Source organism: Typha latifolia, chromosome 2 (genome assembly GCF_019914945.1).
Source record: "Typha latifolia isolate L0001 chromosome 2, TyphaL0001v2, whole genome shotgun sequence".
In the NCBI taxonomy this organism is placed as follows: Eukaryota; Viridiplantae; Streptophyta; class Magnoliopsida; order Poales; family Typhaceae; genus Typha; species Typha latifolia.
In genome coordinates, this window is record NC_133087.1 from 16,173,001 (window position 1) to 16,197,138 (window position 24,138).

The 24,138-nt window shown below is 38.3% G+C and overlaps 5 protein-coding genes across 14 annotated transcripts; 3 read left to right on the forward strand and 2 right to left on the reverse strand.

Annotated features, from left to right (window-relative positions):
* Nucleotides 1–248: 248 nt before the first annotated feature.
* On the reverse strand, nucleotides 249–4,966 carry LOC140781648 (uncharacterized). Of its 6 annotated transcripts, none has more exons than XR_012107720.1 (10): nucleotides 4,772–4,966; nucleotides 4,360–4,679; nucleotides 3,615–3,704; nucleotides 3,284–3,520; nucleotides 2,912–3,133; nucleotides 2,500–2,794; nucleotides 2,218–2,423; nucleotides 2,033–2,136; nucleotides 1,808–1,947; nucleotides 249–712 (listed from the first exon to the last, which is right to left on the reverse strand). XR_012107720.1 is itself a non-coding variant. In XM_073127726.1 (10 exons), the coding sequence occupies exons 1-9, from the start codon at nucleotides 4,920–4,922 to the stop codon at nucleotides 1,832–1,834; spliced, it is 1,722 nt and encodes a 573-aa protein (XP_072983827.1). In that variant the 5' UTR covers nucleotides 4,923–4,966; the 3' UTR covers nucleotides 249–712; nucleotides 1,808–1,831. The 6 variants fall into 6 exon arrangements, 4 of the variants coding, with proteins under 4 accessions (XP_072983827.1, XP_072983825.1, XP_072983826.1 ...); XR_012107719.1 differs by having other exon boundaries at nucleotides 2,033–2,142; nucleotides 4,772–4,965; XM_073127726.1 differs by having other exon boundaries at nucleotides 1,808–1,928; nucleotides 2,033–2,142; nucleotides 4,360–4,673.
* Nucleotides 4,967–5,205: 239 nt separating this feature from the next.
* LOC140781649 (26S proteasome regulatory subunit RPN13) lies at nucleotides 5,206–11,464 on the forward strand. Of its 4 annotated transcripts, none has more exons than XM_073127727.1 (14): nucleotides 5,206–5,329; nucleotides 5,550–5,599; nucleotides 7,171–7,263; nucleotides 7,364–7,423; nucleotides 8,042–8,080; nucleotides 8,186–8,260; nucleotides 8,346–8,412; nucleotides 8,494–8,584; nucleotides 9,802–9,920; nucleotides 10,017–10,040; nucleotides 10,127–10,221; nucleotides 10,298–10,375; nucleotides 10,452–10,506; nucleotides 10,860–11,464. In XM_073127727.1, exons 2-14 carry the CDS (start codon nucleotides 5,576–5,578, stop codon nucleotides 11,006–11,008), a joined length of 969 nt encoding a protein of 322 aa, XP_072983828.1. In that variant the 5' UTR covers nucleotides 5,206–5,329; nucleotides 5,550–5,575; the 3' UTR covers nucleotides 11,009–11,464. The 4 variants fall into 4 exon arrangements, with proteins under 4 accessions (XP_072983828.1, XP_072983829.1, XP_072983831.1 ...); XM_073127728.1 differs by having other exon boundaries at nucleotides 10,307–10,375; XM_073127729.1 differs by having other exon boundaries at nucleotides 5,299–5,329; nucleotides 5,550–5,613.
* A 479-nt stretch (nucleotides 11,465–11,943) lies between these two features.
* On the forward strand, nucleotides 11,944–14,402 carry LOC140780932 (ycf20-like protein). Its single transcript, XM_073126651.1, has 2 exons — nucleotides 11,944–12,286; nucleotides 13,855–14,402. Exons 1-2 carry the CDS (start codon nucleotides 12,135–12,137, stop codon nucleotides 14,297–14,299), a joined length of 597 nt encoding a protein of 198 aa, XP_072982752.1. The 5' UTR covers nucleotides 11,944–12,134; the 3' UTR covers nucleotides 14,300–14,402.
* Nucleotides 14,403–14,671: 269 nt separating this feature from the next.
* On the forward strand, nucleotides 14,672–18,257 carry LOC140780931 (plant UBX domain-containing protein 10-like). Its single transcript, XM_073126650.1, has 4 exons — nucleotides 14,672–15,654; nucleotides 16,320–16,490; nucleotides 16,628–16,831; nucleotides 17,799–18,257. Exons 1-4 carry the CDS (start codon nucleotides 14,878–14,880, stop codon nucleotides 18,027–18,029), a joined length of 1,383 nt encoding a protein of 460 aa, XP_072982751.1. The 5' UTR covers nucleotides 14,672–14,877; the 3' UTR covers nucleotides 18,030–18,257.
* Nucleotides 18,258–18,438: 181 nt separating this feature from the next.
* LOC140780933 (uncharacterized) lies at nucleotides 18,439–21,503 on the reverse strand. 2 transcript variants are annotated; one of them, XM_073126653.1, is made up of 4 exons: nucleotides 21,360–21,503; nucleotides 21,119–21,234; nucleotides 20,936–21,023; nucleotides 18,439–18,915 (listed from the first exon to the last, which is right to left on the reverse strand). In XM_073126653.1, exons 2-4 carry the CDS (start codon nucleotides 21,230–21,232, stop codon nucleotides 18,785–18,787), a joined length of 333 nt encoding a protein of 110 aa, XP_072982754.1. In that variant the 5' UTR covers nucleotides 21,233–21,234; nucleotides 21,360–21,503; the 3' UTR covers nucleotides 18,439–18,784. The 2 variants fall into 2 exon arrangements, with proteins under 2 accessions (XP_072982754.1, XP_072982753.1); XM_073126652.1 differs by lacking the exon at nucleotides 21,360–21,503 and having other exon boundaries at nucleotides 21,119–21,353.
* Nucleotides 21,504–24,138: the final 2,635 nt, after the last annotated feature.

Consider the following 24,138-nt stretch of genomic DNA (forward strand, 5'->3'; position numbering starts at 1 on the left):
TAGAATTGTAGTCAGATAAAATGAAGGGCACAGCTAAAAAGTCTAGACCGTCAGGCTCTTTGGTCCTCGCAATTAGATAACAATTTTAGTTTAATTAAAAATGATGCCCAAATATCGTTGGGTAATGGAGATGCAAGAATTCCAGTTTAGCAAATCCAATCGCTTTGTATGCAAGAATTAAACAGCATGAGCATTGCCTGTTGAGATACATAAAGAAACGCCAAAAAGAAAAGATGGTATCAGAACTATTGGATTAATAAAAGGATTACTAGATTTAAAGTCACTGTTGTTACAGAAGAAAAGTAGCTTCAACAAGATGGATGTAATCAAGTTAGAAGCACTTAACAGTTCACACTCAGAGAGCTGAGGGAGCTTGGCTGGGAGAATGTGAAAAGTACATTCATTTATTCATTTTCCCTGTAAAGCCAAATGGAATTCACCTTAAAAGCTGATAACATTGCAAAATCTCCTTGGACCCCCATAGTAGGTTAGACCGTTAGACTGCTGCTTTGTGATTCAGATCAAGTACAAAGGCTTCTAAACTGCACAAATCAAGTACAAAGGCTCTTAAACTGCATCTTTCACGATGACGTAAATAATCATATGATCTTGCTTGTGAACTGGAGAGTATTGAGACAAAGTTGGAACAATCCTTGATTCTTGATGTCGTTTGCCATTGGGTTGAATGGTTGACAGTGAAAAGAAGTCCAACCTGAGGAATTTAAATACAAAAAATTTATATAAACATGCATCTGAAGTCTCTATTGCATTGAAGTACAAGACTGAAACTCGAACTGGCGGTCTGTGTTCATACATGGCCTTCCTCAGGATCTTACTAATATTACATCATGTCAAATGATTATAAGGATAATGTTCTTAGAGAATAATGCTTATTAACATAGAAGTGCTTGTGGTTCTGTCCAGGATTAGACCCACATTTAAGAACTCAAATACAACATAGTTTCACAGTATACATACTATTGGTGAGAAAGAGTTGGAAATTTACAAAAATCCACTATCAGCCTTAACCAGTATAATGATTGTAGCTAACCAGCAAAACTACATAAATTGGCTTTTTCTGAAAAGGAAAAAGGCATCCTAATGGAAAGGCTCGTGACAACTTGGAGTCTATGGACGGTGGAACACTACATATCAGAAGACCTATTTTCACAATTTTGAATCCACGAAAACAAGAACATGAGGCAGGCCATAACCATAATACTAAGTGCCATACTCAACTATTAAAAGGGCACAGCTAATCCCAGGGTTGGTGCACAGCTAATGCAGTAGTCTCAGGAGAGCTTAAAAGTTGCAAACCAGAAGTATGGGCCAGAAGGAGCCTAAGAGCCCATTTGCTTCAGAAAAAGGTTGCAGGAAGCAGAACTAATAATTAATACATAATACCAAAGATAACTGACTCCAAAAGTGTTAACATTTTTGGATGTCCAATAGGATGTATGTAGAACTGGCATCTTACAAAAGTGTCAAATGACATGGTGCTTAATTAAACAGAAACAAAAGAGAAAAGTTTAATCTACAAGTTACCAATGAGATTGTGCTCGAATAGTTAAAAAGACTCGTGTTGAATAAGTATACCCAGGTTCAAATTACAACGACATTGGTTTAATTATGGCACCATTAAGTTCACTTCTCTCTTCTAAGAAAAAAACTTAATAATATCTGTGTCATGCTGTAGCAAGTAGAATCTAAATTTACCAATACACAAGGCACTGAGATCAACTATCACATACAGATATGTTCCTTGTTTTGTCAATCTATTGTTTTTCCTAAACAGAACTTATCTTACCTAGAGAAAGATCATTCTTCAAAATCAATAGTATGCCCTATCAGCAGGCAAATAACGGTCTTCATATTCCCTGCTGGTATATCCAGTCCTGCCATAACTAGGACGCTCATTTGGCAGACGTCTGTAGAACCATCAAAGATCTTAACCCAGTGGTATCAGGTAAAAAAAAAAGAAAAAGAAAAAGAAAAGAAACTACAAATCAAACAGGAAAGTGATCTGCATTACCTGGAATATTCATCATATCCAGAACTACTATCCCGAGGATAAGAAGCCATTTGTAAATCTGGCCTACTTCTACCAAGCCTTGTTTGAGAGCTGGAAGGCAAATCCTGATCCTGGACAAGAAAAACATCATGAATCTACAGGATGAAATTGTGAAGAATGGCATAGAGGAAGGCATCAGTACTTACGTAGCCCGAGTATGAGCGCTTATACCCAGATACTGCAGCATACTCATAATCATCATGGTGCTCATAATGGAGCTCATACATATGAGCATCAGAATATGGTTCCCTAGAACGGGAATATGCATAAGGAATATCTCGATAACCACTGCCACTATGTCTATTTGAATAACTGCTCTCTAGGTACTCATCTCTATATCTGCTGCTGGAGACTGTAGCATGTGTCAAAAACCAGATTGCAGCCAAGGAAGCAATACTTATTAACCTAGCATATAAATAACAGCTTACCAGTTACTTCTCTTGTGTAATCTCTTCTGTAGTAATCCCCATATTTCCCTGCAGGAGGAGACAACTCCTCAACAGCTCTAGGAGGAAACCTACTAATGCTTCTAGACTTGTCATTGTCATTGTATCCTCTTGCAGACAGTTCATGTGATCTAGAATGTCTTCCTGGGGTTGAGCGGCTGAAACCATATGGATGCATATTCTCACCATAACTTTTACCAATGTACCCTCTCCTAATACCCAACACTGATCGTGTGCGTTTCTGCAAAGGCTTTTTTAAAGTGGCCTTCAATAAAACCTGCAGTCGAAAAGTTAATTACATCAAACACAGATGGAAGCAAATGCAAACTAATGAACAAGGAGGGGAAAAAATAACATGAAGTTAACTCATTCATGTTAGCTCTAATTTCAGTACCTTTTCAGCTCCTTCACCAATACCATCTTTGTTGACCATATCAATGCAATCCAAGGCCGCCTGCCTTGTCTTAAAGATGATAAAACCAAAATCTTTCCGTTTCGCAGAGGGCATATTTCTAGCAAGCTGCACATTCTCAATTTCACCAAACTTCTCTAATTGATTTCGAACATGGGCTTCATCCCAAGAAGTAGGCAACCCGTCCAAAAAAATAGATTTCACCTGCACCGAAAGATTAATCACTTTAATACAAGAAACAAGAAATATTAGCTAATCCAGATACCTAGATAGAATAATAATAAGAATGCAAATCCAAAAGAATAAAGTTCATCAAACAACAACAATGGGCTTACACAGATATAGAATCCATACCTGAGCCATAACTTCTTCATCTGGTTCAACAGTTTTGGAAAATGACACTTCTGCTCTAACATCAGTACCGAAATACACATTTCTCTTTTGTAGTTTGGAACAAGCCGCCACAGCATCCATATGCGTACTGAAATCAAGAAACGCATAGCCTCTATTCTTGCCTTTCCTATTTGGGTCCTCAATAAGATGGACTTCCTCAAGATTCTCCAAATTAAAGGCTTTTAGTTTTTCAACTAACTGTATAATCAAGACACGATGCCAAAACGTTACTTTAGACAAGCAAAATAGGGATACAACAGGAGTCATCAATTATAAAGAAACAGGAACATACATCATCTTTTGTCCAAGTAGTGCATATGTTTCCTAAATGAAGGGTCTCATTACCAATGCTTCTTGTTACCCCACATGATTTACCTCTCACCTGCAAAAGAAGTAATTGATAAAGTACAAACATTTATCGTAGTAGTAAAACAAAAACTAGCTATAATGCTGGTAACACGAGGTATAAACCTAATTAAGCAAAAAATGTGGATGTCTATGTTAAGATTCCAAGCATGTTACAGAATTTTCAAGACAGAAGCAAGTGCATCCATAACATCCAATAGCATATATATATAGCCTTCTTCCAGGGTTCAAAATAGGAAACGAAGAATAGAAATTGTTGAAAAGAAATCATTTTTGTGCGTCAAAGCAATATATAAGATAGAATTTTTTAGCTAATAAAAGTTAAAAAGATATCCTAGAGCCAGAGTGTCAGGGCAACGACCAACTTCTTTTGATACTTTTTATGCCGACTACCAAACTTTATGTTCATACTGGTCCTTAATCTCAACTGCTAAATTAACTGTCCTCATGCATATACTCGGGTTTCCTAAAACCTAGCAGGTCGTTTAATCTTTCCTATAAATAGATCAATACACTGTGGTTTTTGCTCAACATGATTTGCTTACAACAAAACTCCCACACCCAAACCTTCTACATCTTAATATCGCACAGATCCAAACAAATAAATCCTAAAAAGAAGCAATAAATAAAATTTAAACAGACAAGTACATATCAAGAAAAAAAATCTTTACCTGAATAAATTTGAGATCGGTGGCATTCCTAGCCTGCTCCACAGTCGCGAACCTCACGAATGCGAATCCCTTGTTCTTGTCCGAGTGCGGAATCCTTGCAAGCCTCACCTCCACTACGTCGCCCACTTTCTCGAAAACCCTTTCCAGGTCCTCCTCCGTGGCGTCCCTCGGCAAGCCACCGGCGAACACCTCGAAATCCCTTTGCCTCCTCCTCTGATTGCTTGGCTCCGCTACCTCTTTTCTCTCCACTTCCTCCGTCACCTCTTCTTCCTCCTCCTCGTACTCTTCAACAAGCTCTTCTTCTGGATCTTCCTCTGCTACTATAAGAAATGGATCAAAATCGAATCAGGAAATGGTTGGAGAAGTGAAAAAGGAAAACGAAAAGGAAAAACCCTAGAAAGAGGGGGTATACCATCGATTCGGGGAGCAATCTTCTCCATGGAAGAGTGAGTGATTAGATCTTGCTCGTTCGATGCGTCCTTGGTGGGCTCAGATTGGGGAGAGTTCACGGGGTTCGCAGATGATCTGGTCGGCAGTTTCCTGGCTGCCGATCGTGGAGGCATCCGTTTGGAAGACGACTGTCGCGGTTTTAGTGGGTTGGAGAAGGCTATAGGGTTTTAGTGGAGCGGGTAACGGAATATTTGGTTCTGATCCGGATCAGAAACGGATCATATATTTATACATACACACCCTGTATTTTATCTTTCATTAACAGAGCTACAGAATATATATATTTTGTTGAATTGGATCGTGGCCCGACCCGAATAGGAGACTGGTTTGGAGTTCATTCGACTCCGAACCCGGTTATGTTCTAATAAGGGTCTTATAGTAATTTTAATAGGCCCCATAGTTCAGATAAACATAAATCAAATAAAAAAAATCTTTAACCTTCAAGCTCTCTCTCGCTCGCTCTCCCTCTCTCTCTCGTAAACCCCGACTAAATCGATCAGCATCATCAAACCCTAAAACGGTAATGGATTCGCTTCGTCTTCTCATTTTTTAGCGATTCTTGTGTGTTCTTTTTCTCTCTTTGTTTCGCTTGCTATGTGAGTGCAAACCCTAGTTTTTTTACTGGAGGATTACCATTTATTGTTCAAGTTTTCTTGCTCTTTACTCCTTTTCTTATACCGAGAATACATGTGCTTAGAAGGTTAGTGTTTGCATTGATCTTTCTTGTTTTGACTATTTAGGTCTTGGAGTTATCGGATTGCCTTCAATGGAGGACGCGTCTCCCTTACAGGTACTCGTGAATTGGTTAGATCTTGGCTTCTTTGCTATCTACTTTTATGGAATATTTTTTGTCGCTGCTAAGCTCGAAATTTGTAGTACTACGTAATCTGCTTCTTGTAGTGCTTATATCCAACTGAAACACTGGATTTGGGGAAAAAAGAAACGACTTCTTTTTTATGGAAATTGGGTTTCAGTGGAGATTTGCTTTGGATAGGTTGAGTACCAAAGCAATCGTGGGGCATAGCTCAGCTGGTTAGTGTTGGTTAGTGGTGTTTCCGTTGATATGTTGTTGTACTAAGAGTTAACGAAAGAGGTGCTTAGAATCTAAGAAGAACCGAGCATGAGTAGTCCTCTCCTTCAGTCACTTTTTTACCTTTTGTGTTGTATTTACAACGATACCTTTCATTTTTTATCCTTTTCCTTTTTCGGGATTAGATGGGAACCTCAAAAGGATGTTGCATGTAGATTAAAAGTCTGTTGAATTGATCAATAATTGTTAAAGTTTATTTGGTTGCATTTATGAAATTCTTCGCAACCTAGCGGAAATGAATGTAAGAAGATAGTAAAAGATATAAGATGAATTTGATCTGGTCTAGTGTCCAGTGAGATTGTTTAGGGTTGGATTGCTGTCTTGCTTATGGTATAGGAGTGCTAGAAGTAGGTGAGATGGTGGAGGATATCTCAACCAATAAATGTGGACGATATAGTGTAGGCCCTATTTGTCCATTGATAGGCCTAAGTTTGAACTCATTAGATGAAACAGTAGCTTGATTCTACTCTCTCTCTCTCTCTCTCTCTCTCTCTCTCTCTCTCTCTCTCTTGTTTGACATCTTGAAGGTAGATAATTCAGAAAATTGCAATGAGCTTAAAGATGCTAATGATTTTGGATTGTATATTCATATGAATCCAAATCTTGATAATGTATTGGATTTGTTGGGAGCAATTTGTAGTTTACAAATGCAGGTTTTGGTTTTTAGAACATTAAGATTCAAATTTTTAATTGGATGAGCTGATAAGGGGTAGACCTCATTTGTGATGTTCTTGACTCAATTCCTGATGTAAAGATGACTGTTGTTCACATTGTGAGTTAAGAATGAATTGTACCTTTGTCTATTTGGTTATTTATGCCATTTTGGATGTGAAACATGGTGCACCTTGCAATAAAAGAATGTTATAGTGCAATGGAGCAAGAGCTACTACATGTGCATGGATTTTCTATGACCAGAGAGTGAGCATGAGTCTGGGGATCACTTCAGTCTTCCAATGGAATGTCTGTTTACTAGTATGAGTGTTCTTATGCTGTAATCAAGGTTCTAAGTATCAGCTTTGAGCTTGATATCAGCTAGATGAGAAAAAAAAAACATGTATTCGCCGTATCGGTTGCATCAGTCATCCGTTCCGGACTATTCGGCTCGGGGATCTGCCATGAGCCAATCCGTTTTGATGACATGGATTGAGATTAGCCAATACTTCAATCCATGGATGTAATAAGATTATCTTTTAGGATCCATGTCATGGCTAGGGTCTCTCTCTCCCTCTCTCTCTCTTATTAAAAGGCTAACCAAGTATGCCCATTTCCAGGATATAATGTTGGAGTTTCGCGCTGGTAAGATGTCTCTTGAAGGGGCACGAGTGGTTCCAGACATCCGCAAGGGACTTGTTCGCATTGGGAGGGTATGTATCGTTACTAGCCTATGACAAATGCAGCTTCCTTACGAATACGAGTATTGTAGCTTTGAAGTTACCTTTTGGTTCTAATGAGCTGCTTTTCCAGGGTGAGGAGGGATTAGTTCATTTTCAGTGGCTTGATCGAAGCCAGAATATTGTTGAACATGTATCCTTTTTCTGGTCAAGTAGCATGAGTTATACTGACATTATGATCTTGTTGTAGTTATGATTTTCTCTCTCTGTTAACTGCAGTGTCAAAGCTATTTATTTTTCTTGTTTCACTCATTTTATTTTCTTAGTGCATTTATTCTCCATAAAAATGTCCAAAAGGTATCACGTGATTCATCAACAAGCTATTTCTTATTTGTTATTGGATGCTTTTTTTTATCACAAGTTTGTTTGAATATGTATCTCGGGCTATTTGCACCAAAAATCTTTAGATTTGAACTCTTGGAAACAGAGTTTATCCATTTTCTATACTAGATTTATACCTTTCTAGAAGGAAGTGCATATAATTTCTATAGAAAGTGCTCACAAAAGCCTAATCTTGCTATTACCAGAACTTCATGGTTTTTTATTGGTGCAAATGCCTCATGTATTTCCAGTATCCATTAATTATTCTTATTTCACAACAAAACTTTTTGTTGGAACTTGATGGACCTCAAATATCTGTACCAAAGATTTCTATTTGTACTCCCCCCTCAGCATGTCTTATGTCTTCAATTTGATCAGAAAGATTTTCCATCAGAACTTTGGTCATTTTTTCCTTGACCTAGATACACAGGATCAGATCATCTTTCCAGATGAGGCTGTCTTTGAGAAGGTATTTCATGTTTTGATGGACTTCTTCCTTTCTTTCTGAATGCATCTTTTCCTTATACATCTCTGCTGTTACTACTTGATCTAAACTCCTGTTCGACTTATCCAGGTGACTCAATCTTCTGGAAGAGTATACATCCTGAAGTTTAACTCTGATGACAGGAAATTTTTCTTTTGGATGCAGGTTAACTTTTTTACATATATTATCTATTTGTTTACTTACTAGTCTTTTTATTATTAATTACCTTTATGTTTTAAACGAGCCTTAGGAGCCGACAGATGATGGCGATTTACAAATATGCAACTCGGTCAATTGTTTGATCAATCGGCCTTTAGGTATATCTAGATATTGAGATGAAATATCATATTGATGTTGTGTCTGATTGGGTGGTAACCATGCTTTCTTCTTTAATCAAGATGTAATTGGTGAAGATGATGCTGAGGCTTCTGTACCTCTGCAAATGTATGAAATGTCAGAAGATACGGCTGAGGATGATCTGTCTTCCAGGTGTGCTGTGATCAAACTTATAAGAAGCAAATAGATTATGAGTTCAACCTTAGTGTTAATACTATTGTTTTGCTTACTTTTGTCTTTTTCCTCTCATGAGCCATGCATGCATATCTGCTACGTAAGATTGCTGCCAGAAAAAATGATTTCAGTCTTCTTTTACAATAATTCAATTGTTAGATGTTAATTAGACATAAATGCTGCTGATCAGTATTAGAGTGCTCTATTATTGATATTTAAAACAAGTTCCTTGGAGGAACCTAGGTTTTCTGAATTATCGGAATAGATACAGTTCATTTGCAACCTATCTGTAATGCTTATCCATTTTTATGGATGGATCCTAGATAGGCTGTTCAACTGTGGCCAATACCTGGTCACTCGGTTTGCAATGTGAGGCCTGTGGATTTAGGACATGGAATGGAATGATGCACATGTCTGTCGGGAGAAAAATAGGCGGCAAATCAAGAATGAGAAAGACAGGAGTGGGCACTAGATTGTGCAATGAGAGGATGAACTTGCGAGAGAGGGAAATAAAGGCTCTTTTGGAGAAGTGTTTAGGGCGTGAAGGGTGGCACAGGTTGTGGGAGTCTAAATAGAGAGATGAAATCAAGGTCCTTGAATAGGAATTGAGGGGTGGGAGACAGCAACTGGTCATGTATGAACCAGCTGGACCAAATAAATTGTCTTTACAAACTGTCATGCTATTATCATATCAACATTAAGCAGTTCTTTTGAATGACTTGAAAACTTGGCCCGTAAAAGGCCAACCATGTTTGGGATTTGTTGATTGAGTTTAAAAAATAGGAATATGTCTAATCTTCTGCGAGTTCCTTCACATAATACAATTTTTGGTGTCTTGATTATATCACAATACTTGACTGTTGGTTTACCAATTTGCTGATATTCGAAATCTGACTGTGGAACTGGTTGATAAATTATTGAATTGCCTTGTGTCATCCTTGCATTTTCATCAAGCTTACCATAAAATAAGCCAGTTCGTTAAATTGTTAATACTGTTGAAATGTTATACTGTACCTTCGTCACTTTGACGTCTGTTTACATCTAACTACTTCCTGTAATCAGTTTTGGTGGTCACTATTTTCATATGCTTAACCTGATTTTTATTTTTCGTCTTTCATTGATATTCTTTTCGATTAAACTTTAAAGACTTCCTTCAAGGATTATTTTTATGCTTTTTTGGTACTTCATGTACTCAGAGCTGGAAACTTAGTTGATCAAGGTATGGCAGCTGAATTGACTGGTGAAGTAACATCTTCTGCTGGACCAGTACAGTTAGCAGACCTACAGAGAATATTAAGGAGCATCCAACCTGCAGGTATAAGTTGAATGCTAACATATTCATAATTGCGACCATCTTTTTTAATGATCTTCTCAGTATCTAAACCATTTTCCACGTTTTGTGGTGTTCAAGATGCTGTCGAAGATCCTTATGCAGGTAAACACATTGTTGAATAAATGTTACAATATATATGGCATTCTCTCCTATCATCTTTTGAATTTCTTTTCCTCTGGGAATTCCAGGATTGAGTTTAGGAGACATTTTGAAACCCGATTTGGTCTTGCCATTAATTGAAACATTGCCAGTTGAACAACGATTGGCATCATATTTGCCTGAGGTACCTTGTCTTTTTCATTTTCATTAAACACATTTTGATTGCCTGTCAGCAGTTTCTTAGTTTTACGTCATTTCAGGGATCACAGACTCCTGCTGATATTATAGACTTGTTGCAGAGTCCACCATTTCGTCAACAACTAGACACATTTACTCACGTCAGTGCAGTACTTTTCTTTCATTATGTTGGCGTTGTCTCCAATTTCTAGTAATACGAGAATTTGTTGAACCCAGGTACTTCGAACTGGTCAGATTGATTTATCTCAGTTTGGAATTGATCCAAATAAATGTAAGCGTTCTTATTTTTTAGTTCAGAAGGTTCAAAGTGTTCAACAAAATAAGTCTTTCTTTTCTTTCTTAAAAAGTTTCTAGGTTTCCATATTTGCATCATAAATCTCATGCTTAAATAATAAATGGAATTGAGAAAGTGCCATGCAGTTGCTCTAGCTGAGTGGCATCTCCATGATGGGTCATGCATTTTATCATTCTGAATTAATGAATTACCATTAAGAGTGGGAGAAAATTTCAATCCACAATCAGCTAACTACTTTAGACACCTGTGCCACCTACCATTTTCATAGGACAGCAGTGTATGATTATGATCCGTTTGTTGATAGTCAGTTTTCTTAATGTTTTACACAGACAAGTATACTGTTCTTTCATTCCTCGAGGCTCTCGAAGACTCAGTTGCAAAAGCTTCAGAATCTGGAGGAGCAGACTCGATGCAGGACGAGAACAAGGATCCTCAGTCGCGGAGATGCAGCGGCAGTGATGCTATGGACGAAAGCTGACACTACTGGCTCTATTGAGCAATTTATTTCACAAGTCTCTTACTGGAGGAGGAAAAGTATGCTTTCCTACGTCGCATGAGATAAATTTGTGGAATTTGTGGAAGGTTCAGGTCTCGGTTCAGGTGTCTTTGTGATGGTCTGTTTGGCTTATTAGCGAGAAAAGCGTGTGAAAAGCGATGGTCAGTTTTGTTGTAGTATTCATTTTATCGGCAGATAATCTATCAATAAACTACGCCAGTGGTATCAGCTATTTATCCTAGAATGATTGACTGTATTGAGTTGTGTATTAGGCCTTCGTTTACAACTGGGTGACTACACGGACTAAAGTGCAAAGAAAGAAATGCTGTGATAAGTTATTAAATTCTTTTCATATTCCTTACTAATTTCTGGTTGTACTAAGATGTTGGCAAGAACAATCAAAGATCGTCTCTGCTCGAAGTGCAGTAATTTGGAAAAGATAGCCTGGTCTAAAATATATTTCATTTCTTTCCCTTTGGTTTGCTGGACTTCATGGACTGTTCTTTGCTTTTTTATGTTATTTGATTATTTATGCGTAGGGTTTATACCGTTGATTATGTTTCACTCGAGATGGAACAATATCGATTGAAACTGAAAAAAGAAAAGAAAAAGAAAATTGTTTGTTTCAAATATTATGTCTTTCTTTTCCTAATGGTCAAAATTAAAACTAATCAAAACCCTTCCAGCCTTCCCGCCTTTGATCCAATTTGTAGCTGCTTTTTTAATCTTTCCTTTCAAAATTAATTTTTTGAATTTTTAATTCATTGTTGCATCATTAATTATGTTTTCATAACCCTTATTCTTTTTTATTTTAATAAAAGCTTACTTGGAGTCTGTCACCAATCTTTCAAAAAAAGAAAAAAAAAATCAAAATCTAATGGGGGTATTCATAATCATACCGGGCTCAATTAATCGCTGGTCCGTGTTTTTATTTTTATTTTTTTGAACCGGACAATTACCGTCTCTCTCCTCCTCCAGCCTCAATCACACAGCGATTTGGGGCAGCAACCAAGCTGAGTCTCGTTCCTCTCTCTCTCTCTCTCTCCCTAATTCTTGATACTATTCGTTCTCTCACCCGATTTTCCTAGATTATGACATCCAAATAAGCATGGGAACGGTCTTAGCGCAGCGAACTTCGCTGTTAATGGACGGCGAGCGGCATCGATTTCCTCCAATCATGTCCGGCGGATCGCAGCTGCGATGGGGGAATCGACAGTGTGCGGAGTTTGGTGTGAAACTTAGACCATTTACCAAACTAAGGTGAGTTAGAATTTCAAGGCGATTTCTTGCTTAAAGATTGAATTTTTTTTTTTTTTCTGTGTTTCAAGAAAGAAGATATGGTAGTAGAACAACTTGGGAAATAACCTTTGTGGTTTATGCGCATGAAATCATGCTCTCGTTCTTAAGCCAGTGACAATTTGGATTGGCTTTTGCCCTCTGGATAGGGTCTGGCAGAGGCATGGAGTGGGATACCCACCCGGATCGTTTATTGTTAAACTTTGTTTAGTTTGTCCCAAAAGGAACTCAGGGTGTGAGAACTTGTGAATGAGTTACATTATCTGCTACCTAATTCTTTTGATGGAGAAAAGAGAAAGATTTCGCCGGGAAGGGGTGGGGTGTGGAGAGATTCACAAATTGAGGGAATCGAAAGGGAGATGGAATCATGGATAGGGTGTTGGGAGGTGGGAACTCTACATGCTGTTACTCCGAAGTCCTAACTTCTTGGGGTTGGTTATGTTGATACTTTTGTATCCAAAGATTGGGAGTTGGAGAATTTGTATAGGATGAATCAATTAAAGAGTTATTATGGAAATGTCTGTTTTGAAGCAAAGAGTGAGATAACATTTATTCCTTGATTTGTTAGGGTGACCATTTAGTGCTTTTCACATTGGAAATTTTTTTTTGGACAAATCAGGTCATAGCCCCTGTTTCATTGAAACTTAATTAGTGGTGATCTTCACATTGGAAATTTGTGTGACCCTAAACATTATTAGGGGGATTAGTGCAGATTGAATGGTCCTTTGCACTTATGTTAGCTCATTCTGAACTCTTCTTTCACCATCCTACCTGAATTTTGGAGATCTGGTTATAACAGTCACTAGTCTAGCTTCATTCATTCACTATATCATGGTGTTTTGCCATTAGCATTATTCAACTATTATAGGACCAATCTAATGTTCCTGAATTGCAAATATAAGTTTGGAATTTGCTTAGATAACAGTTGCCCTAGTTTTTAATACATATAACAAAGTTCTGCAAGAGTTATTTGCAATTGAGAAGCAGGGAGTGTTATTTATTGAGTTTGAAGCAGTTCCACGCTATACAAACTCTGAAATGATTATATATCAATCATACCTGAAATACTGATTATGAATTTTTTTTCTGATGCATCACAAATTTTATAAACTTCATATCAGTTATACATGGTTTACCTTATTCATCAATTATAGTGGCCTATTTGTTCTAGATTGATCAAGAATTGTATGAAGGATATGGATTTACATATGCCAGAAGAATAATTTATATGATGTCAAATGTGAAATTCCTGGGGTTAAAATAATATATGGGGGCAACTGGGTACCAAAGCAAAATATTTCTTTGGTATGATGAGTTCCTCGTTATCAACTTACAACCTTCTTATATCATGGTTTCGCCTTTCGGGTCATTAATATATTGATATCCAACAAACTTGGTTTAATAGCATTGGTTGAGGCGGTTGCGCAAGTGCGTTTGTGCAGAGATGGTTCGTTCAGTACTTTGTGAGTATTATTCAGCTCCTTCTGTAGGAAAAGAACTTTAATTGACAAGAGTTTTCTTCATTTGCGTAGCCATGAGGCAAGAGGTCATAGATGGAGAACAGCCTTTGCGTTGGACACAGGCGGATCTCCGAATACTGGTGATCAAGATAACCTTGAGGGAGACAATGCAGGCCTTGGCCGAACAAGGTTGGGCACAATCGTCCGAGCTGCTGCAAGCCGGCTTCTTGAGAAGCTGAACTCTGCAAGAAGGAACTTTCCCATGAAAATTTTCCTCCTCCTCCTCGGTTTCTACACCGCCAATGCTCTCGCGACCATCCTAGGGCAGACCGGTGACTGGGATGTTCTGGTTGCTGGTGTCATAGTGGCTGCAATTGAGGGAATTGGCATGCTTATGTACAGAAAACCATTCACTACACCTGTTGGAAGATGGCAATTGTTGATTGTGATGGTGAACTACTGGAAAGCTGGTGTATGCTTGGGCCTCTTTGTTGATGCCTTTAAACTAGGAAGTTAAGCAATCCATATATGATATATGAAGCTGCCTTTTTTTATGATTATTTTTATCCTTATAACTACACCATGATTGATGATAATTTTATTGAGCTTGACCTTGGAAATCTCTAGTCTCTCTCAAATTTGATGCTTGGTGGTAAAAGCAACTTGCAAGGGGGATTATTCTACTCTTTTCATTTAAATCAAGTTCTTATGCGTTGTGAATTTTTTTATTTTTTATTTTAAAAAAAAGGGTACTATTTGATGACTTATGGATTGGGCCTTCGGATTTGTTTTGAGTCCTGATACGAACCCGATCCGATCCGCGATCCAGACCGACTCCAACTAAGTCCAATCCCATTTTAAAGCTACCAAATTAAACACGTATGCAGTAGTGATAAATAATGTAATACAACGAGATTACCAAGTCGTTTTAATTTGTCTTTCTCTTCTCTAGAAGTTGACATCCTCTCTTTTCTCTTTCCAGTTTTAACACCCAACCAAGAAAAGATCCTTCGTCTTCTCGCCCTCTTCCCCTTCCCCCTTCCCCCTTCCCCAAACCCTAATCCTAATCCGAACCGTCCTCCAAGATCCTCAACGATGGCGGAGGGCTTCGAGGACAAATTGGCCTACTTCCAGGCCATCACCGGACTCGACGACCCCGATCTCTGCACCGAGATCCTCTCCGCGCACAACTGGGACCTCGAGCTCGCCATCTCCTCCTTCACCTCCTCCTCCTCTTCCCCACCCCCAAATCTCCCGACCACTACTACCACCATTGCAACTGCCACCACATCCTCTTCCTCCGCCGGCGCCGATCGGCCCAACCCTGTCCCTCCCGGCCTCGTCTGGAAGCTCGTGACCCTCCCATTCTACGTCGTCTCCGGCGGCATCGGGATCGTCACCGGCGCCGTCGGCCTCGGCGTCTGGATCGCAGGCGGCGTCCTCTCCCGATCCCTCCACCTTCTCGGGATCGCCGCTCCCCGGGGACAAGAATCGGAACGCCTGGTCACCCTCTCCGCCTCCGCCTCGGAGGCCGCGGATTTCGTCGCGGAATTCATGAGGGAATTCGGTGCGCCGGCTGTGAGGTTTGTGGCCGAGGGATTCATGGACGCGCTCCAGAGGTCGCAGCGCGAGTACAAGCTGCTGTTCGTGTATCTGCACTCGCCGGACCACCCTGATGTGCCGGGATTCTGCTCGGGTTGCCTGTCTTCGGCTCCCGTGGCGGAGTTTGTTAATGAGAACTTCGTGGCTTGGGGAGGGAGCATTAGGAGGACGGAGGGTTTCAAGATGAGCGACAGCTTGAAGGCATCTCGCTTCCCTTTTTGTGCCGTCGTCATGGCTGCAGCCAACCAACGAGTTGTGCTCCTTCAGCAGGTACCGAAATCTCTCTCTCTCTCTCTAGTGGAATTTTAGTTTGGACATTGTACGATGTATAAGTGCACTAGCAAAAGAGAGATTATCTCAGCCAAATCGACAGTGCCTCATATGGAGAGGAAGACTACAATGACTTCGAAGTAGTAAGAAAGGATTTGTACTACTTCGTTTGTTGGAGGATAGAAAAGTTGTTGTTGCTCCTGCCAAATATCCCGGTGATAGGGTCCTTACTGGATTCAGTTAGGCTTGCATCAACTTTAACCATTAATGATCTGCTAACTTGGTTCTGGTTTTGCTAATTGGAGAAAAAAACTTAAACCCATGTCCTTCCGACATGTTTCAAGCTGCGACAGTCGACCTTCAAAATTATCCAAATTTTGTGATGTGATTGTTGCACTTAACTTTTTCCTATTGGCCTTTGGGGAATGGACTATTTTGAACTTTTGCATGTTACATTGGCACCTTCGTTGAGTTTATCAAAGATTTGTACTGTCAAAATGGTTTTATGAATATTTTTCTTTTCTGTCTGTTAATTCTGCTATCAGATGTCTGTATTGCTTTGAGAAATGCTTAACTTTTTTCTTTCTGTTCTGTCATGTGCAAGCATATTAGCATTCAAATATGAACTTTCATTCTGACTATGCCATACTGTACATTTTGCAAAGATTGAAGGACCGAAGTCTCCTGAAGAAATGCTCACTATCCTACAAAAGGTAGTTGAAGAGTATGCTCCATCTTTGGTTTCAGCAAGGCTTGAAGCAGAAGAGCGGCAAATTAACCAGCGTTTAAGAGAGGAGCAAGATGCTGCATACAGAGCTGCACTTGAAGCTGATCAAGTATGTTATTGTTCTTTGCTTACTTTTTTCCATGACACTAATGATTTCATACAGATTATATGATATATTTAATTTTTTGACATATCTGTGATGCTGATTTTTGTTGGTTTATTCTCGGTCAATGCACTATAAATTAGGCTAGAGAGCGTCAAATGAAAGAAGAACAAGAAAGGTTGGAACGGGAAGCTGCAGAAGCTGAGCGAATACGAAAGGAGGAAGAAGAAGCTTTGATAAGGGCAGCTCATGAAGCTGCTGAAAAGGAAGCTGCCCTTGCAAGAAGGCGGCAAGAAAAAGCCTTGTCCCTGGGAGCTGAACCTGAAAAAGGGCCTGATGTTACACAAGTATCTTTCCATTTTCCTTATTGCAGCTTTGCATTTACTGACTGAAAATTATGTGCAACCTATCAAATTATTTTCTACATAGCCAAAGCTTAAATTTTCCCTTATACTTCATAGTTTCTGCAACTGGATTTCAGAGGTTGGATAACATAAACATTTAGAGAGTGCTATCACATCCAACTTGTTGATTAGATGGTTTGAGCACTTAGTAAGCACTTGTGTGGCACTTGATCTATATCGTGCACAAATTTATCTTTATGTGTGAACTATCCTTGGTGAATTTTTTACTAGGAATTTCCTTATGCTATTTGCTGAACTTTTAAGGCAGTCTTATGTATAGATCACAATAATGAAAAAGAAACTTGTAGAAGTATTTGCCTATTTGGAAGCATCACAGGATCTCTTGAACACTTGAACCTTTAATAGGGATATGATGATACTTCATTTTGGATGAGTTAGTGTTACATGAGAAATCAAACACAGTATTTCATTTTTACATTTATGGATACATTCTTTCTTGGGTTTTCCCATGAGTTAAAAAATGATTATTCCTTTGTTGATGCTTTTGTAATTATTGTAATGCTCTGGAGTCAGGACATGAATAAACTGTTTATCAACAAGGAGACATGATCATTTGTAATGAAGCACTATCTTTTAATGTCTTTTGCTTCTTTTCTGGATATATCCAGTGACTAGAGAAATTCGCTATGCTAGAATGCCATGTATTAGTTGTACTTATTCTAGAACATTTATAACTAAAAAATTGTTTCTGGTAGCTTGCCTAGCACTTTTCTTGACACCTTCATGTCTTTAGAACTTTTAACATTACTGCACCGTGCTTTTATTTCATATCTACCACATCAAATTTACTGTTTCAGCCTTTATGTAATTCAGTGATACCACCACTTTTTTTGAATCACCTGACAACCCCTTGGCAATGAATCTAACCAAAATGTTTCAATAATTACAGGTTCTTATCCGTTTTCCTACAGGGGAGCGCAAAGAAAGAAGATTCCACAGTTCAGCAACCATCAGTTCTCTCTATGACTATGTAGATTCGTTGGATTGCTTAAAAGCTGAGAAATATAGTCTAGTCTCAAACTTCCCCCGTGTGTCCTATGGCTCAGAAAAGCACTCTCTGACACTGAAAGAAGCAGGTTTACATCCGCAGGCAAGCCTGTTCATCGAAGTGGAATCATGAAATTGAGATGTGAAGGGATAATATAACGAATGCTTGTAGATGCTTCTTTTATTTCCTTTCCAATACAAGAAACTTGAGGAAAATTTTACATCAGCGTTGTGAACATTACCCTTTGTTATGCTCCTCTTTTCTCTCAGATAAACTCTTCCTTGGAGATTATAATTCAATGATGAGGGCATTAGTTGTCTATTTTGTTGAATCCTTCAATAAATTGGCTTGGTTCTCTGCGATCGTAATCTTTTCTTGTTTATGTACGTCGAAGTGAGGATGGTAGTATGGAAAGCAGTCATTGCATGAGTTTTGTTAATACATTATACGAATCATTGACTCGTCCAAATCATCCAGCAGTTCTGGTTAAAATATATGCAGAAAATTTGTACGGTTTGCCAACCAAACAGGGGCTAACAAGTTGTTCACAGAAAAGGCAGTACATAACTTTTGAGTTATATGTTCAGACCTTGAGACAGAATAAGCTCACATATACAGAGGAGGAACTGACAATACATATAGTTTCTGTGTTTGGTCAAATTTTATAAAACCTTTACATTTTAACGAAAAAAGAGTCCAATGAATCATCTCAAATAGGTTGTTCTCAAGGAAGATAGCACCTTATCAAGATATAAATTCTTTTAGTATGCGCCGCACAGAGGCTAGTATACACACTCTGATAATTCTAGTCTCTGGTCATTCACTGGCAGCATTCAAAGAGCAGTGCAATGAGCAATTGGAGAAAGGAAAATGCAGATAGGAAGAGATCAGTCATCCCGCCATTCATGTTGGCAACTCTCATTGCAGCACATGTAAAATGTCGTCATTGGCTCATCTGCAGATCGGATTTGCATCTGCCTGAAGTATGCTTCTCCATTATGGCACCTTGGACAGGTTGCTGCAAGATGAGAGAGCATGAAATCATAAGACAGCACAAGTGGTACAAAGTACAAACACCATTCATACAATTTTTCTTTCATAAGTTTCACCTGATGCTACCAGTGAACAAGAGGAATGAAAAGTTGATTTCTAATTATTCATGACCCATGTACCCATTCAAGACTCTCTTCTTGGAGAAGAAAGAAGATGCACTAGATTCTTTAGCAGCTATAGGTGGTTCATAAAATCTATAGTCTTGGAATTCATTTCACTTACAACAATCAAACCTGAAACATGCCCCATGCTTTTCACATATGCTCGCCACACAGCCACACATTTCAATAGGGCATTAATTGTGTATGAGAAATAATATATGCTTCAAAATTTACAACAACCATTGTAAAAACAGTGTTTATTTGTTTGTTTGCAAGAGCTTCAACAATGACCAATAAGGTATCTCTGCATACTAATTGATATCATTTTTTAAAAAAAAATTGATATCATTTTTTCCTGATACTCTTATGACCTAATTTTTCTTGGCCTAACTGAGCACCTTCTAAAAGATTGACATTAATGTATGGATGGACTAATTTATTTTATAATACCTGCTAAATTTTGAGATCTGTAGACCAATGTGGAAGGAAAAGTGTGCAAGATGATGATAAGATTGTCTTTTGTCCTTTTCAATAATTTCTAGGAAGAAGAATTTCAAGGGCAAGAACCACTGATAATTGCCTGAAGATCAATTATTTATCAGGACATGTATTGGGGCTTTACCTTGCTTGTGCAGTCTTTAAGCCTGAAAGTAAAGCCTAAAGAACACCATTAAGAAAGAAATCTGGCTTTTTATGCTCACATGCTAGTTCTACCATAAAACCTGATTGGAATGACAAAATATCGTCGCTTTACGTTTCTCAGCTGCTCAGCAGTAGGTCGTGTTAATTTTCCATCTCCAACTAAATTTCGAAGATGCAATCTTCTTGAGATGACTCTGTAGATGGCAAGCATGTGGATGTTCTCCATGTTAATATATCAAATTCATTGGGTTGTTTCTCCTTGGCTGCACAGCTAGTTAATTCTAGAAGAATAAGGGAAAACCCTACCATCCAGTTTCCCTTGCTCAGTAGTGTCCTGGCCAGTAGATATTAGGTTGACTAGCAGCCATTCAAGTTTGCCTCACATGAAGCCTTCTCGACTTTTAGTTCTCTACCAACCCCATATGTTTCTGGGAGAAGGCTTGGATGACGAAGGTAATGTTTATATGTAGCCCCAAAGTAACCGCAATCCCAATTTAACATTGCACCACTTTCCTTAAATCTTTAATTTTTTATTCATTCATTTTTCAACCTTTAAATAGAACACTAACTATAAATCTCTCATTTCCTTTTCTACCTCAAGTATGAGAAGTATACAACAATTTCAACTTAGACTGAGCATGCAAGCTAATCTCCCTGTTGTAGGACATTCAAGGACACCATGAAGAGGAGAAACTGACAATCTTATATATTCAATCATCCTATCCAATTCCTCAAACTATAAGGCATTACCTAAAGTGCAGTTGAATGGTCCAAAACTCCAAGAGGATTCATGTAATAAGAACATGAGATGATTTTAGTTCTTTCTATTGTTTCTACTCACTAATTTGGTATGCGGCTTGCACATGCGTGTGATTGTTCATAGATAGATGCTTATGTACACCATAGAGGGCCTATCCACATTTGGTACCGTTGGATCCTTCAAAGAGCAAGCACAAAGCTATATCCTAGCATTCCGTCCAGATTGTAACAAATCTCCAAAATGTGGTGCGATTGCTCTACAATTTATGAATAACAATGTAACAAAATCACTACTAGTATCATATCAAACAGAATACAAGAAGAAAACTTTACAAACCACATACTCTTCAACGACATGCAACATGTTCCTAGTGTGTATTTCATATGAATAATTAGCAGCAATGTTAAAATTTCTAATACAAGAAAATTCTGTGGCATGGCATGCATATTCATCAAATATTGACCAAGATTAAAAGCACTTACTTCCAGTTTTGGGAGCAAATTTCATCGCATCCGCCCCACTAAAGATGGGTTCCATCTCTTTCTTCACCAAACGATGCTTCTTAACTATCTAAACCCCAATAAAATTCACACAAATAAATGCCCCAGAAAAGAACAATAAGGAAATTATGGTCAGAGAAGCTAGAGAAAGAGCAACCGATTCACCTTGTTCTCAACCGGGCAGACGTAAGGGCAGGTGGGGCAGAAAAGCCTCAGCTTTCGCCCGCTCCGAGCGGGCTCGATCTGTAGCAACATCCCACAGTAAGGGCAGAAATCCATCACTACCCAATTCCGTGGAGAAGCGAACAAAAGGATCCAAATTTCGTTAAATTCGTGAAGAAAAGAACGAATTCGAGCAACTATTTCAACAGGTTATATGATCTTGAGAGGAAGAACGGAGAAGAACCTAGGAATTTGTCGAAGAGAGGCAGATCCAGGAACCCTGAACCCTAGAGATTTTTAACATGGTAAAAATATCGGGAATCTATTTCAAAAACCTCCTTGTTTGGTCGGTCACTTGGGATTTCCCATTTCTCGGGGCCCAAATTGTAAATGATTTCTCATTAGACAAAGGATTTAAAGTGTAAAATTTGATGGGCCAACTCTAATTTGTTGGGCTACAATCTATAGAAAATTATTTGTTCTCATTAGGCGCTTTGCCCAGGAAAAATATAAGTATTGACAAAGATAATATAAATTATAGAGTTTACACCTAGCTTAAGATTAGGGAGGTCATACATTTAGGTCTAAAAGGTATCTTTGCTAAAAAAAATGTGTAGTTTCTATATGTGTTATTTTTAGGTCTACTTATAATATCATATAATCGAATGCGGGAATTGCAGCTTTTAATCTCTCGAGTCGGCCCAAGCTCTATTAGGGTTTAGTATCTTTTATTATATTTCCTCGTCGTTGCCGGTGATCTCCTCTCCCTTCTCCTAGCTTGAGTGGCTAGGGAGGGGAAGGCCTTTCTTCCCTCTCTCAGGAGAGTTTTTTCTATATCTATACTTTTCTCTCTTTCTTTCTCAATCCCTCCTTCCTCTTTTCTCTCCTTTTTGACTATTACTTTCTTCGATCGTGAAATCCTAGCTGCACTTTCCTCTTCACCTTCCCTTGCCCTTGGATCTCTCGTCATCTCTGACATGTCCGTCGATTTCATGCTCCTCGACGCATTTCTGTTGAGGATTTAATCCTCGTGATTTTAGTAATCGACTCTAGTGCTTAGGTGAGCTCTTTCCTTGGCGAGATTATTTTGTTCGCTATTATTATTTGCCTGTGTCACCACCTTTTCCACCGACCATGGCATTTTGCCCGTCGGTGCTATTTCCTTTGCAACTACCCTTATTGTTGTAGCCATCGGAAACGCTTATTTTTTGTGTTTTGTTGTCTTTATAGTGGTTGTGAAGGTGTGCTTCTCGGTTTAGGTCTCTTGGGGTCACAATATAGCCATCAAAAACTAATTTCTCTAGTGTTGTGGCGTGGTCATAGTGCTATATTTTATTTGCCTTTTGGCTTGTTATAATATGTTGTGCTGTTGATTTTTTTGTCAGGTTTGTCCAAACTGCTTCCTTTTTCTACTGTGTAATAGGTTTGTCATCTGTTAGTAGTAATTTTATGATGAAATTGAATGATATCTCGCCTATTAGCTTTCTCTCTCTTAAAAAGAAATATCAAATGGTATCTCAAGTTAGGCTGCATTAAATATGGGCATTGGGATCTACTATAGTCAACTAGATAGAGGGGTTTTAGATTTGAATTGTAGCCCACTTGGTGGGTGCAAGGGTGTTGATATTAGTTTTTATATTAAAGAAATCAATATTTGTATAGTAGAAAAGTAATTATGAAACTTGAAGACACATTAAGTGAGCTAGTTGGGCAATAAGTACCTCTGAATAAACAGTTCCCATTATGCTCTCGGTGGCTGTCTTCCTATTTATTTTCAGTCATTGGCATCTTGACACTTTATTAATCCAATAGCTGTATTTCTTGTGTCAATTGTGGTTTTTTTTTTGTTTGTCTTTTCCCCTTCCTTACAAATTAGATTAGATGCTGCACGAGACTTTATCTATCAAAAAGAGAGTCACCGATATAGGTAAGAAATTAGGGAAAAGGGAAGACGGTGATGGAAGAAGGGAGAAGAGAGGATGAGGTTATAGGACCTAATTGAGCGATCTAGGGTTTAAGAATGCATCTGTCGTTATATATACAAATCAAGCCTATATATATACAAATCGAGCCTAATCGAGCCAAGCTCGAGCAAGCTAGCTCTAGCTCAGCTTAATATATTAATCTTCGAGCCTAATATATCAACTTGGCTTGACCCATTTAAAGTTCAAGCCGAGCCGAGCTCGTGAGCCTCACAAGCTCACACACAAGCCTACAGAATTTTTTGACAGTCCTACTCATAACTCTAGTTAACATGAATCCATGCATGTCTTACATTATAGGTAGAGAGTATTAACGATAACAATAATCTAATTTAAACCATCACAAAATTTAATCCAATAATAAGAGTAATAATTAAAACAAAAATAAATTTATATATTATAAAATATAATATCCTGTATAAGTCAAGTTTGGTACTTAACATTGTATTCTAATCGTATCTCCATCACCCAACAACTCACCCCAAAAATAGTCAAATAAATAAATAAATAAATAAAGCTAGAGCATGCCTAGATATGGGATACTTTCCACTGGGACGAGGAGCTAGTAAGTTCCAGGAAGTCACTCTTAGTCCTAAAAAAATAAAGAAAAAGAAAAGTTTTCCGAACAACTTTTGAGCTGACTTTTCTTTAACAATTATAAACACTACTTGACTCGACTCAGACCTAATAAGACATACGTAATTAAAGCTCGTAGGTCGATCCTTTTGGAAGTAGAGATTCCAATTGGAAAGTAGTGAGAAGTTTCTTCTCTCTCTTTCTGGAATCTTTTCACTTTAAGTAATGGAGTGGTCGAGTAATCTTTCGATACCTTCATCCGGTTGGATTTCGGAAGTGAAGTGGGTAATGCTTTGTATCCTTTAATCTAATTTAATATACGTCAATGTCCTTTTGTTAGGTTTTTACAAGGATCCAAAGGAGATTAGTGCAAACTAGTGGTTAATCCTACTGGCACGATACCTAATAAATGTTATGGAGTAATTAACAACTCTTTCTCCCTTTTATTAAAGCTTAATAAATATG

Excerpts from the sequence above, each read along its gene's own strand:
- LOC140781648 (XM_073127723.1), bottom strand. The coding sequence starts at position 4,922 with ATGCCTCCACGATCGGCAGCCAGGAAACTGCCGACCAGATCATCTGCG. Across the intron at positions 2,795-2,911 it reads TTGGTGAAGGAGCTGAAAAG|GTTTTATTGAAGGCCACTTT; the intron begins GTACTGAAATTA and ends TTTCGACTGCAG. Across the intron at positions 1,929-2,032 it reads GGATATGATGAATATTCCAG|ACGTCTGCCAAATGAGCGTC; the intron begins GTAATGCAGATC and ends ATGGTTCTACAG.
- LOC140781649 (XM_073127727.1), top strand. The coding sequence starts at position 5,576 with ATGGAGGACGCGTCTCCCTTACAG. Across the intron at positions 7,264-7,363 it reads GACTTGTTCGCATTGGGAGG|GGTGAGGAGGGATTAGTTCA; the intron begins GTATGTATCGTT and ends CTGCTTTTCCAG. Across the intron at positions 10,222-10,297 it reads TGGCATCATATTTGCCTGAG|GGATCACAGACTCCTGCTGA; the intron begins GTACCTTGTCTT and ends ACGTCATTTCAG.
- LOC140780932 (XM_073126651.1), top strand. The coding sequence starts at position 12,135 with ATGGGAACGGTCTTAGCGCAGCGAACTTCGCTGTTAATGGACGGCGAG. Across the intron at positions 12,287-13,854 it reads AGACCATTTACCAAACTAAG|CCATGAGGCAAGAGGTCATA; the intron begins GTGAGTTAGAAT and ends TCATTTGCGTAG.
- LOC140780931 (XM_073126650.1), top strand. The coding sequence starts at position 14,878 with ATGGCGGAGGGCTTCGAGGACAAATTGGCCTACTTCCAGGCCATCACC. Across the intron at positions 15,655-16,319 it reads GAGTTGTGCTCCTTCAGCAG|ATTGAAGGACCGAAGTCTCC; the intron begins GTACCGAAATCT and ends CATTTTGCAAAG. Across the intron at positions 16,491-16,627 it reads CTGCACTTGAAGCTGATCAA|GCTAGAGAGCGTCAAATGAA; the intron begins GTATGTTATTGT and ends ACTATAAATTAG.
- LOC140780933 (XM_073126653.1), bottom strand. The coding sequence starts at position 21,232 with ATGGATTTCTGCCCTTACTGTGGGATGTTGCTACAGATCGAGCCCGCT. Across the intron at positions 21,024-21,118 it reads TCTGCCCGGTTGAGAACAAG|ATAGTTAAGAAGCATCGTTT; the intron begins GTGAATCGGTTG and ends ATTGGGGTTTAG. Across the intron at positions 18,916-20,935 it reads ATTTGCTCCCAAAACTGGAA|CAACCTGTCCAAGGTGCCAT; the intron begins GTAAGTGCTTTT and ends CTCATCTTGCAG.